We start from the raw sequence: 14575 nt of genomic DNA, 5'->3' as shown, positions 1-14575 counted from the left end.
AAAAACGATTATTTCGCGCTTTCGCACTCGCACACACGCACGAGATTACTACACAGTCTGATGGTAGTGACTGTCCTCGTAGTGCGATGTACCTATCCTCTTGACAGGGATTACCGCCTTCACTATCTGCCATCCACAATTTTCTGCCAATCTGCCACCCAAAATTTCATCTGCCTTGCGTCACATTTACACGCTTGCAGCGATTCCGACGAACCTCCTCTGACTCTGACAACACGGCGATCGCGCATAGTTCCGCTCTCTACGCTCTAGGCCATTTTAACGAGTGGGTGAGCCACCTCCCACTCTATACTAGCACCGTTGTGTCGTCGTCGTCGCCGTAGCGTCGGTCGGACCTCCTGGGATAAATGAATGAAACGATTTCGCACTAATAAATCCCCACTCCGACGAGGCGATCATTTTAATGCCATTGGACACCCGCATTCACATACAAAGCCGTGACGTGCTCTTTCCGCCCTTCAACGTTTGGCTCAAGATTCCGAACCGGCAACAAAACAACGAAAACCGGCTAGCTCTCTTAGCTGGGGATGCGCACGCGGGTTGGCTCTATTTTGATTACTCATTTTCTCCTCCCATCTAATTTTTTTCGTAGATGGTGAACCGGTAAAAAAATGTCTCACCTTTTCCACCTGAAATAAAGTACGAAAACCGAAAATATCACTCACCGCTCTGCAAGTTCCTCGAACCACAGAGAGTGAGCGCAACTTACTCAACCAAAGTAGCCTTCAAAATCTACAGTGACGGCAACATACGTCACGGGGACACCACGCGCACGTTTACTACTCTCTCTCTCTCTCTCTCGCACTCACTCGCACAGCAACAATCCCCGCCACGATCTCGAACTGTTTTCTGGTTTCATATTTGCCTGGGGAGTTACGTAAAGCGGCGAAAACAATCAATAAATGAAAAACGTGATGCGTCGGTGTTCCGGATTCTTCCACTGGTTCAGGGTCTACGTTATTAGAATCATTTCTGGAGTCCATCGGACCGACGACTGACGCCCGAACTGACCTACCTCAAAGCGTCGGTCGGGTGAAGATCGCCCGACGTCACTGCCAGGCAGCATGTGAGAATGCGGTAATACACTTTCAACAACGATAACCGCGCCAGATGGATGGGCTAATCTTCCAGCGTAATTAAGGTGGGTACCTCACACCAGTCAGTTGCCACAGATAATGAACGTTTTTGTCAAGCCGTCAAGGTAGGTTATGTGGTGATAATTTGTTTGTTTGGTTTGCTCTGCGTCGTAAATCAAACCGAGTTCACTCATATGGTAGTGGAGTTTCACGTCTTTCTTTTCTTTTTTCTTTTGGATGAGCGTTCGATAACACAGAACTAGTTGTGATTTTTGTGATGTTCTAGGTTCTCCAAATAGACTCTTTTGATAGTAGTTTGATCAATTGTGACATACTCGTGCCCTTAGGTCAGTGCATGTCGTCTTTATTACTCCATCATTAATGAAAAAAAAAGCAGCGCCGGTGTTTATTACGTGATTACCACCGTTGGTCCCCGGTTCATGAGTTGATGATGGGTCGATAGGTAGGGTCCAGGTGTGGGAGCTGCCTCCCTGGCATCGGTAGCATTGGTGCGCACACAAAAAACAAGATCGACGGAAAACAAACCAAGGAAAAAAAAATTCTTATATATTTATCCCTGTAATTCCTTTTGTGTGCGTCTAATTTTCTTTTATAAATTCTTATCTAATTTCTAATGTTACAAATGTGGATTCTTTCTCCAAGTTCAAGAAACTTGTAAAATGTTCATTTGATGTTTGTTTTCAAATCTTTGATCATGGAAAATTTTCAAATTCGACATCTGAATCTTGGATTCAGATTTCACGGGAAAATTCAACCCCAGAATGTTTTGATTTAGTCTTGCAATCTCGACGATTCATCTTTATCCTAATTATCTTCGTGATCTTAATTAATTTACGCTCAAACTTTCTAAAATAATTCCAAAGACCAATTTTTTCCGGCCATTCAGGTAAATTATGTTCATATGGTTCAAAAATATAATTTTATGATTTAGAATGAGTTAGAATATCAGAGACTTTGAAAAGTAAAAAATTCAAGCTCTTGAAATAGAAAAAAAAAATCGAACTTTAGGATGTGGATAAATTATTGTGGAATTTTCAAAATCGTGACAATCTGTCCATTTTTCCGAAGGAACTAGGTTGCACCTGAGGGTGCGCGCATGATTATCATCGTGCAAGTGTATCCGTGGCATAAGGCTTCCTTAGAGTATCACCTTAAGAAGCAATTTCTATTTCGATATTTTTCATTAAAAAAAAGTGAAAATTTTACTCAAACGATGCACTGTCCACATGGGAGATACATTTTGGAAAAATGAATGGGAAAGGTAAAGAAGTATCCTGGATCTTCAGTTAGAGTTAAATCGAGACAGGGAAAAACCATGTAAAAAAATTATATGGTCTTGACAGCTCTGGAGAGAGTGTGAACCCTAAAACATCCCCTTTGTTGCGTCAATAAAACAAAGCAAAAATGAGTAGCCACCAAAAATACATCAAGTTTGACAATACACACCATATTTTGACGTAAGATTACGTCTTTCAGCAACATATTGTTTTTTAAACCAAAATCGACCGCATTACGAAAAGTGGTCAGGTTTTGACCACATATAACTCTGTCAATAGCGGGTGGATTTTAATCCTAAGCAACCCAATCGATTAGAAATTTTTCAACGAATCCGTTTAAATGAACACTTTATCAATTTTCAATAGGTCACTGTTGAAAATTACACAAATGTCCAACTGTTTCAATGGTGATCAAAATTATCACCAACTGCTTGCAAAAAACGCTTTCCCTAACACAGATTTCACAAACGAGTTCCAGTCTCATCGAACGGTATTTATTCAATCACTGTGTGTGGTGGTGTCCGGTTGGTCGTCAGCAGCAGTGCTTTCGGCTTCGGCTCTTGGCGTTGAACATTGTAAACAAAGAAAGGCTGCCCGCAAGCAGCAAGTTGCGGCTCACATGTGCGTCCATTAAGGGGGGAGTACTCTAACTCTAACCAGTTATCATCAAATATATCACCTAGGTTTTCTTGTTCAGAATTAAATTCTGCTTAGAAATACGTATCCACATTTTTGATTTTGTCAAAAATGGATTTTAATCCACGATTTTGTAAGCATTTTTAGGGTGAAAAAATGGACTTTTTTTCCTAAGGCCACAACTTTTGAAAAAAATAATTTAAAAAAAATCGGAATACGTATTTCTAACCCAAATTTCATTACTAATCAGGATTTTTGTTCGATTTATGTTCCAGGATCACATGGAAAGGAGTATTTTCCCACGCCGTTTTCCGACTTCCACGCGACCTGGTGCACCGGCCACGGGGAGACGCCAATCGAGTTAAAAAAAATACAAATTGTAGTTCGAAGGATGACCAATAAATGGGTTACAACAGATTTGCCCTCCCTGAGTGTTTTATTGCTTAAAAAAATTAACGAAAATGCCTTACTTTCACTATATGTTTTAGTATTACTTCTACGTGAAGTCAACGATTTACATAGTTGAAGATGCTAATTTCAAATAACAGACTGTAGTGGTAATTTTTATACGATAGATGGAGTAAATGAAAGCATAGAGTTGATAGTTCCGTTAGAGTACGGCAGTGTGAAGATTGCATATAGATATTAGAATAGCGAGCTAGAACAACTTTTGAGGAAGGTACAAATCGGTTTTTTTCATCTCTCTTTACCAAACTCCCCCTTTGGAGAGGGATGGTGAGGGGTGTCCCCCCCGCCACCACTGGCAAAAAGAGATGAAAACCGACCCGCTCAAGTACCAACTGTGTGTTTGAAACAGTTCTACCGATTTTTACCGCACTTCAGTTGTTATTTGAAGGAAGGCATCCAGTCGTAGGTTTGGAAATTGCAACTATTGTTTACCCCTAAAATGCCTTACTTTTTGGACGTTCAAAGTGTACTACCCCCTTAACCGAAGGAGGAAGAAGCCGCACTGCTACTGATCGGAATCCATCTTCGTGAGTTGCTGTGGGCCATCTATGTCAAGCGCGTCACCCTCGTTCCAAACAACGTACAGCTCGCCAGACCACCATCAATTTGATAAAGAGTATTTTTTGGACATTGGTCAAGGTCGTCAATCGGATGTCAGTTCTCATATTTTTAAATCTAACATAGGCTAGAGCGATACTTCGTCGTAATCGTCCATTTCCGTTCTATCGAGCAGAAAACATCAGTATAATCATTGTTTTCACCGTGCACAAATCAGTAATACGTTTGTACCGATGCGTTAGTTCACAAGCTACACACTTAGAAATAAATACTTTTACACGAGACGTAATCCATATTGGACGTAAATCATAGAACGTAAACAAACATTTCATGTAAAATTAAGTTTTTTCAAACCGAAACATCAGCTAGTCGACGAAGAACGTTTGATTGAATTGATTTTCACGTTTCTTTCAACTGATTCTTATGTCAAAAGACCCGCTTACATGTGTCGGTCTCAGGGAACCGAAATTTACATGACTTTTTAGTAGTGTGTACAGCACAAAGCATATTAGAGCGTATTGTGTGAATATTTACACTCATTTTCTCAAAACAAAAGAAGCGCTCCTAGCGAACTCGCTTTTTCTACCTTCATCCGTAGGACGAAGAAAATCCAATGGCGTTTAAATGCGTTTGGACGGAATTGAAACTCGTAGGTCAAATTTGGAATCAAGAAGTAGTGTTAGATTTTTAACTTTATCACAACAATGTGTGGCTTCGTATTTTCCATTTAATTCCACTACTTTATTTGCTAATCCTTGACAGATACGCGTATTTCGTCTACAATGTGCAGACTTCTTCAGTGTCTTGTACTAATAGTCGAGTATTAGTACAAGACACTGAAGAAGTCTGCACATTGTAGACGAAATACGCGTATCTGTCAAGGATAAGCAAATAAAGTAGTGGAATTAAATGGAAAATACTAATCCTTCTCTCTCTCATTATACAGGTATTCCACTAAGACGCCCACATTCATCAGAATGTGTGGCTCTTTATCAAATTCAACAGTACTTCTGGTGTTCGCGCGACACTAATTTCTTCAGGTTCCTTCGGACACACTTTAAAATAACGCGGCGGACTTCAATTTATAACACTACTTTATTACGCGAACAGAATACATTGATTTTTTCGGTACTGAAATACGTGTTGTTCAGTGAATCAACTCTGCAGGAAGGTGGGCTACATCACTTTCCATGAGTACGGCGATGCGATCAAGGCTCTCGTGAAATTGTCACAGCAAGAAAATTTTCCCCAGGAACTAGCAGACCTTTCCAAGAGTGGTCAGGTGCAAGATTCGTCCAGAATTTCTCCGCTCAATCCGCAACTTGCTGAAGGCATACTCTGCGTTGGTGGCCGGCTGAAGAACGCTGCTGTATCGGAGCGTCTGTTCGTATGCTTGGTTACAAAGGCAGTGCATCTGGAGCTATCAGTGGATCTCACTACTCAAGCGTTCCTGGCTGCGTTGAGGAGGTTCACATCTCGTCGTGGAAAACCGTCTCTCATCATGTGTGATAACGCGAAGAACTTTGTTGGCACCAAGAGGAAATTGGATGAACTCGCACAGTTGTTCGACAGCCAACAGTTCCAAGAAGCAGTATTACGACATATGGCAGAGCACAGAATCGAACTTCGGTTCATTCCGGCACGATCACCGAACTTTGGAGGGCTTTGGGAATCAGCGGTTAAATCATTCAAGATCCTGTTCAAACGAACGATTGGCACCCGCAGCCTGGTATACGAACAGATGCAGACCGTGCTGGCTCAGACGGAAGCAATCCTGAATTCCCGACCGCTGACACCAATTAGCAACAATCCAGACGACTTCGAAGCGCTTACACCAAGATATTTCTTGATTCAGCGGCCTCTGACGGCCATTCCAGAGCATAATCTCTGTGCAATTCCCGAAAACAGACTTTCAGCTTGGCAAATAGTGCAAGCATATACCCAGAAACTGTGAAAGAAATGGTCGGAGCAGTATTTGTCAAATCTCCACAACAGGACAAAATGGACGCGTCAGAGGAACAACATAGCTATGGTTGTTATCAAGGAGGAGAATCTCCCACCGTTGAAGGGGCAGTTGGCACGGGTGACAGAGGTTCACCCAGGATCAGATGGAAACATCCGAGTTGCAACCGTCCGGACCAAGGATGGCAGTTACAGGCGAGCGATCTCAAAGATCTGTGTACTGCCAATAAGAGACAATCTTTCTATGTCAGAAGAGGAGAACTAGGACTCCTCCAACGGCGAGAGGCCTCCGCACACCCAGTTAAGTTATGCATTATTTCAAATATCTAAAAAGTAATCGCTCATTTTTCTCCAGTCAAACCTCACTTTGTCAACCCAAAACACCCGACACTCTTTCGCCAAATGTGAGTTGTCTAGCGTCCAGTTTCGAGGTAATATGTGTCGTTTTCGGTGGTGGAATTTGCATATGCATCCAGTCTTGTTGAGGTCCAGTGAAGACGGTGCTTAGCAATGGTGCTAACCGTTAAATTTATGTTCAGTTCGATTCGAAATTCACACTCCCAAACACGTTTGATATTTCGAGGTACGACCAAACAGTGACAGCAATCCCGATGAAGAAATGCGCAATTCGTCCTCCTGGTTCTACGCTGTGATCGTCAACGGGTATGGCCAACCTGCTTGTACCTTCTCAGCAATATGGGTCCAGCATCGCAGTCACCGTAGTTCAATCGTCGAATGTCAGAACGTCGTCTCGAATCGAATCGTACGCAGAGCGATGGTCGACGACACACGCGGCATGAAGGTGGTCTGATTTTAATTCTTAATACGCCAATCAATAGGAAATTTTTCTACAAATCTGTTAAAATTAAGACTTTATAATTCTTCAAAATGTCAATATTGAAAATTGCTCGAATGTGCAACTGTTGCTATGATAATTAAAAAAGCGCAAAAAGCGCTTTCCCTAACACAGATTTCAAAATTGAATTCCATCCGGTCTCACTAAACGGTATTGTAACGATAAGTTTAGAACCCTATAGATTGACTTTATAATTTGAATTAGTTTGCGCCTTTGATTAGCCTACAGACGGGATAAGCAACATTCTGCTTGACCCGTTTTTCTCATTTCCTTTACTGCTCGATTTGTTTCAATCTGATTATCACGGGAGTAGATATACTTCTTTATTAATAATCCACCATATTACGACGCAAAATATTTCAAAAGGCCAGCTCAAGGACATAACCAAATTTGTTCGTCTAATAACAATCAGGGTTCTTTGTGAACAAAGAACTATAGCTTGCCTCACTTTTAGTGGAATGTTCAATTCATCAAGACGTGTTTCGGAAAATTTAAAATAATAGAAGAAGTGAGTTCTAGTGATAATTTGTATAAAAGATTTGTGGCAAAGCAGTTTGAAATAAGTAAAATCTATTGAAGTTGTGAAAGTGTAAATATTCATTAGTTTAAATCTTATTTTGTAGATAGTTTATGATCACCTTTAGAACTCGAATTATGAGATCGCCATAACTACACAATAATTATGTAATGCCATGAAATTAGCACTTTTAATGTTCATTGTAACCTGTTGAATTTTATTTGAATTTTATAGTACGCTAAAGTTAGTTTAGTAATACTGGCCGAAAGGGGCAAACTGTAAACTAAACCTTGTGAAAAGCACAGGTAAGAATGCACATTGTAAAACATGCGTCAGTACGTTAAGGCAACATATTTTCTCGTTAATAGGAAACCCATTAACGTGGGTGTCGGTGTCGGTGTCGGTGTCGGTGTCGGCGTCTGGTTCGACGTCGGTGTTGGGAAAAGTGGAACCTTCTTTAACCGACTCTTGTTGGACGAGTCGACACGAGAAGATCTTTCCGTGTACGGTGGGCAGCATACGTATCGAGAAGCCAGCACGTTAGTGGCTGAAACACGAACATTCCACGCTCGACCGGAGACAACTCTACTCCTGGAATTCGCCTACCACCCACTTCCCTCCCCACTGGAAAATTCCTAGCTCGAATTAGTCAGCTAAGCAGAGTAATTCGAAGCTAGTCGAGACACCCACTATCCATCCTCGCTAAAGCGTTACGCTGTTGAGCTTCGAACACGTTTAAGGTTCAAGCCTCGGAAAGCGATACAACGGGAACATCGTTACATGCAGGTACTCGACGGACGCAATAAGAATGGTAACGTTACCACACAGGTTAGTGCACACCTGGTGTTAGGGGAAGAATTGTCCACCCTGAAAAAAATAATGAGCTCGAAGATAAATAGATCTAACACTTTTAAGCTAAAATTCGCTAGGACTTAATTCTTTATCGGTCGTATTAAATCTTTCCTTTACCATGAAAGGTATTGTTTTTACTTTCCACTAAGGGTAACTCAAGTAAGTCGGTTAACTTTTTAATTTACGTCGTGTTTGACTTGGTCCACGAATTGAATTTGAACTGGACTCTAGATTTCCGTACGTCGTAGAATTCGGTTTGGCAACAAAAAAAGTAACTCGCCTTGAGAATCAGAGTTTCAGATCGGGCATCCCTGAACCAAACATTCCTCAAACGGCCTCCAAAACGGAGTGGCGCTTAAGTCGTTTGTAGGCTAACATAGGTTAAACCAAATTTCAACGGCAGGGACTAAGACAATAAGTTTTTGAGAAAAGCAAGCGTTACAGTGTTTATTCAATCATCGCGTGTGGTGGAATGTTGCTATATTCGTAAATATCGAAAACGCAATTAGTGATGTAATTGTAATCCAGCTAATAACATAGGGAGCTATGCTGATGTTGTCTGGGGTGAGAGTAAATCGTTTTTTCGATGTAAATACTCTTAAAAAATTGAACACCTATTTATTCAATATCAAAAAAATCGAAAGAAAATATCGATTTTGTTCGATTTTTTCGTAGGCATCCGAAAAATCGAAAATTGGGATGCAAAATATCGATCTTCCGAAGATCGATCCAAGATCGCCCAATCCTAGTGATGGTAATCTCCAGTATACAACGAAAGGCTGGCAATAAGCAGCTAGCTAACAAGGCTGCCCTCAAGAGCCCTCGATTGCACCGCTACTGATCGGATTCAGTTGCTCGTCGTGAGCCGCTGTGGGTCATCTATGCCAAGCACGTCACCCTCGTTCCAAAGAACTTACCGCTTGCCAGCATGATCCGTGTTGAACATCCTAATAGCTCAGTATTACTCCAACCATCACGACAAAACCACCATAAATTATTGTTGTTTGAGAGTTAATTTTAATTGAACGTTCGCTTGCCTTGCTGTCAGCCACATCACCCCCAAAGCTCTTTGATCATGTACCCAGCAGTCAAACATTTGTGGTCAAATGCGTAACAGTGTTGAAGGGGTACTTAAAAATGCTCGCAATGACGGAATACGACCTTAGCTCAGTCGGTAAAGGCGCAGCTACAAAGCAAGACCATGCTGGAGGTGGCTGGGTTCAATTCCCGGTCCGGTCTAGGAATTTTTCGGGTTGGAAAATTTCTCGACTTCCCTGGGCATAGAAGTATGATTGGACTTGCCACACAATTATACCAATGCAAAAATGGTACAGGCATCGAAAGCTCTCAATTAATAACTGTGGAAGTGCATCTATAACACTAAGTTGAGAGCACGCAATAAGCTAATATGCGATATGCAATAAGCTTGAAATGCGAAGAAGAAGAAGAAGACGGAATACGACATGACCTTGTCAATTAACCAGAAACACTTCAAATTAAGGTAAGGTTTTCTCCAGAAGTCATAGAATAGCATAAACCAGGTAGCACAATGTCGTAGGTGGTACGAGCTCCAAACTGTTGTTAAGAAGGAGACCTACCCTTATCAGTTGCTGTTAGATAGTAATTTGTGATTAATTACTACCTCTTAGATAAAGGATGTGTCTCCCTCCAACAGACCAGAGCTGTCCTGGCCACGTCCTTGCATCTGGTGGGGAAAGGGGTGGAATGTTAGTCCGACACTTACTTAAGAGATATGCAGAGAACTCTACGACCCCTCATAAGTGTCACGGGAAGGGTGGATTTTTGTTAGTAGGGAGGGTAAGCCATAGGATACGCCCAGCCGGCGTTGCTGGCAATCGTTATATCAAGCATTTAATAAATAGAAGCTGTAAGTAGTTTATCTGTCCGTTGTTGCTGCCCATTACCTAAACATATTATTCAAAACAGTCTTCAGATTTTGGAATTAAGAAACGTTATCAGCTCGATCCTGTTGCTCCTTTGCGCCTGAAAATGTTTGTTGGTCCTAAACATATGCACAATTCATTCTGATCGATAGGATGTTCTCATGTGTAAAAGCTTATTAATAGTATGTGGAATCGTAGATTAGAATGAAGATTCGCCCTTGGCCTAACTCCCATTGTCTGGCAGTGGTATTATGGATAAAATCTGCCTGCAATCATTTCTTATGAATGCAAAGAAGCTTGAACCCGGGAGTTAAAAGTTGACAGCTCTACCGCAGCTACAATAGCCCATTTCAAGAACGCAAGCATTCCGAAGCTATGTTCACCCATGATAAGCCCCGCTCCAATACATTATCGATGCAAATATACACCATAGATTATGTACTGAAACTTTCAATCAAACAGTAGTGCAATACTTGATTGACGCGTATTTAGTAAGTTTTGAAATGATCGTCTTGAATTAGATGGATATTTCCTATCGAGGACAGAGGAACGAAAAGGTAAATAAACTTAGCTGAGCGTAACTGAAATTTTTCTCTTAATGCACTTTTCAACATCACTTCTGTACTTTCAAATTAACACTTTTTAAAAATGAAATTGTAAATTTATAACATTTTCACTAGAACAAAAACGACGCAGCAAAGCAAAAACATGTCATTTCCAGGTAAGGTTTTCTACAGAAGGCTACAAAAAATCAAAAAAATCTCGAATTTAAATATCTTACGATTCGAAAATTTTAGCAAGAAATTCCTTCAATCAATTTTTTCTCTTTATATTAATTATTGAATTTTCGTGCTCGAAAATGCGTAATTATGTCATCAGAAAACGAGGCGTTTCCGTGATGGGAAAAAGTGGTTTCCCTAACAAAATCGCCGAATATTGATACCGAGCACGTTATCCTTCGTCAATTCTACGGTTGCGTCTTGGATACAACCTCTTACTTTTTTTCAGTAATCATCTGGCTGTAGAACTTTGACATCTGTGGTAGAACTCTACAATAGCCACCGGACGGGAATTTTTCTTAAGACTCACATACATGATCATATGCACTGGGCATGTTCTAAGTACTTCCTGACCAAAATTAGTCATGAGTCAAAACTTATTTCTCATCCCTAAATGCGGGCTTAAGTATTTTTTTTTTGACGTAGGACTACGTCTGTGATTTCTATATAGGGGTACACTTTGTGAAAACTGAAAATGGAACATGTAACAAAATTATGAAAGATTTTGAACGTTAATAACTCAGCTTCCCCTGAACCAATTTAAATAATTTTAACACCAATCGATCAGAAATATTTTTACGCATCTGTGAAATTTAAGACTTTATCATTTTTCAAAATGTCATATGATAATTAAAATTATCACCGATTACCTGCGAAAAGCGATTTCCCTAACACAGATTTCAAAGTTGAATTCCATCCAGTTTCACCAAACGGTGTTTATTCGTGCTAAATACTAAAGAGTATAAACAGAGAGTACCCCGCTCAAATTCCTATTCCCACACAAAACACAAGCTCCTACTGCAGTTAACAAATAAGATTTATTATATAAGACCTCGTAGTGCTGCGTCACCACTGCTTACAACCCCATAGGGCGGTCCCTTGTAGTTTTTTCATGAGTTTAAATAATGAAGAAGGATATAATCTCACCATCGGTGGCTTAATTCAGTTTTTACATATTTAATAACATTCGTCAACTCAAATTGAATATGATCAAAGATGTAAAACAATATCCAATTATAATAATTCGCTTGGAACACAACTAGTTTTGAACAGTTTAACAAATGAATAATATCAGTTTAGGAATTTTTTCAACTAAATTTAACAACTTTTTTGTAGAATCGTAAATTGCGTAAAATTTAATAACTCTTCTACTTGCAGCTATTTCCAACGCACATGACTTAAACTTGACCTCCCACGGATAAGAACAAACCGACCACCGCCAGTCGTCCGCAGCACTTGGAAAGCACGCCGGCCCGGATGCCGGCTCCTCGTCGTCACTAGCCGGACAACCAACGCACCGTCGCCGGTTGCCGAGGGACCGGCCTTTCATGATCGCTGTAACAAAAAATAGAACACTCACGTTTCTCCGACGATGATGGACACATGCCGATGACATGTCACACACGGGTTGTTGACAAATTTTCACCACATTATCTCGTAAAAATAGAAGCATGGACAAATCGCTTACCCTGGGTCGTTTGGCACTTCAGCCTGATTGCCGGCTTGGTGCGCTCCGAGATCCTGGCTTTGGTGCTCCATCTTCCACAGCTTGATTGCTTGTTCCAACGGTGCGTAAATGCTTCTGGATTTTTTCTTCTTCTCGATAGCTCTCTGGGCTACTTGCTAACCACGCTTTGCGTTATCACAAAATCTTCCAATTCGGGAACACGACACTCGAAGACTATTTCAAATACGCTTCTTTTTTCCTTTTCTTCCTTTCTCGCAAAGATCACAGCACTTGGATTTCGACTTTATTGACTCAACTTGGCTTCTTCTTCAGAAGACTTAAGGATTTTCTTTTACTATTACAACTATTGCTTCAACTTTTGGTCGATCACAGACACGATGCTGCTAGTGCTTCGCTTCTCAACAACACGATGCCACGTGATTGGTGATCTTCGGTGGAAATTCGGGAAATCGGGTTCTTCTCAGACACTTCTCCGATCAATACTTTGTGTTGATGCAGCGGAAACTTGCAGAATATAGCTATCGGCTATCACTCAGATATCGAACTGACTACGACGAACGCGGTGTTTGTTTACACAAAATTTTCCTTATCGGTAGATACGATGTGGCGTTTTCCAAGATGTTGTACACGGATACTAACTTGTAGAACAACACGATTATACACGGAACACGATCTAACACTGAACTCTACAATCAACGTGGTAATAAGTGGTATGGTTCTGATTTTTCCCCAAAAATGTGGTGTTTGCTTATACTTGGCTACTCGCTGCGGTAAATCCGATCAAAACCCATAAACTATCAATTAACTACTAATGGTTTATTTATACTTGTTTGAATATTTATTTATAGAATATTATTCGCTGTTGGGAGTGATAGCGTTCAATTTTGAATGAACTTCCGTCGATTCAATTATAGCCGCACACTTGAACTGCGTTGTGTTGCGTAGCGCTTCGCTTTCCGTCGGCCGGCGTTTGGCGTCGTCCAAAAAGATCACCACCAAAAACGGGATTCGCACTTTGGGGTCTCGCGGGGGGTTGAGGAGGGAATTTCTGGAGGTTATCTCAGCTCAGTTCCGATTGGCTGTTTTTCGAAATATTTCTGCTGCGGCTGCTTCTGGTGCCAGTGACGAATTCAACGACGAACTCAACTCGACGGCGGCGGCTTTGTATGCACTTCGGTATTGAACCACGGCGCGTAATGACTCGGAAAGATGTGTAAAATTTGAATCTGTATCAGAGGGGGATGATCTGTGTGCTGCTCTAAAGCTGGCGGGTGTCTGTATTGTTGGAAAGTGTCAAATGTTGTTGTTTCTCTGGTGATGCAACTACCAAACTACAGTATACTAAGCTGGTGTGTGGTGTCGGTAAACGAAACACGAACAGTGGCCGCACTTTTTTTTCCACACAGACTGATGTTCGAACTACTTCCGAGAGTCTGAGACGCGGTCAGCAGCTTCAACGGCACTCCGAGACCGGCTTCTACTGGGTAGCTAAATCGAACTTGAATCGAAGTCGAAGGTGACGTTTCGGAGCTTCGCCAAACCGGGCTTGCAACCACTCGACAAAACGACCGCAAAATCGAGACAAAATGGGATCCCGGGGGTTTATCCGCCGATGGATTCTGATACCCTCTAACGACTTCCGACGTGTACTTTTCGATGAGACACTGAGATTTGTGGTGTGTTAGCTTCTGCTATTTGCTGTTGCTGCTGCTGAGCTGCTTCCTGCGGCTGATGCTTCTGGCTGCTACGGCTACTAACTAACTGGTCCTGCTCGGTCGCACTCCGGCTCGTCGATGCAGACAGCAGCGCCGTATTGGTTCCACTCACTCTCTAGAGCAGCTATCCAGAGTCAAAGAGAGCGACAACGCGACATGCGATGGTGGTAGTAGCATGTAGTAGTAGGTGGCAAACGCTTCTGGCGATCACGTGTGGCTACCACTCACTCGGCGCAAAAGTCTCTCACGAAGAAAATCACAGAGAAAAAGAGAGAAACCCCCCAACCAAAACACGCAACACTCGCTCTCTCTGTCGCGTGGGATTTGCTTGTGTGCGACGAACGATGGTGGTGGCATGCAGTTTTAGCTGCATTCCCACCATCAACCACCCACCATCACCGGGAGGGGGCGTGGCACTCACTCTCAAACTACCCTTCCGGCCTGTTTCTGTGACATTTCGAAACGCAA

General features: G+C 41.7%; 1 protein-coding gene across 5 annotated transcripts in view; it reads right to left on the bottom strand.

Annotated features, from left to right (window-relative positions):
• The window catches only part of Rbp6 (RNA-binding protein 6), a 1960266-nt gene extending 1946099 nt beyond the window's left edge, over positions 1–14167 (bottom strand). For 4 of the 5 annotated variants that reach the window (XM_065223773.1, XM_065223775.1, XM_065223776.1 and 1 more), the window contains exon 1: positions 12393–14167. In XM_065223773.1, the coding sequence (XP_065079845.1) occupies positions 12393–12463 (71 nt within the window). In that variant the 5' untranslated portion in view covers positions 12464–14167. The remainder of the gene's footprint in view (positions 1–12392) is intronic. The other variant, XM_065223774.1, reaches the window with a different exon arrangement.
• Between the last annotated feature and the right edge of the window lie 408 nt (positions 14168–14575).

The sequence above is a fragment of the Ochlerotatus camptorhynchus genome, unplaced genomic scaffold (genome assembly GCF_037179485.1).
Source record: "Ochlerotatus camptorhynchus isolate MF236.1 unplaced genomic scaffold, CSIRO-AGI_Acam_v1.1 ptg000196l, whole genome shotgun sequence".
NCBI lineage: Eukaryota > Metazoa > Arthropoda > Insecta > Diptera > Culicidae > Ochlerotatus > Ochlerotatus camptorhynchus.
This window is presented reverse-complemented; position numbering and strand designations above follow the sequence as displayed.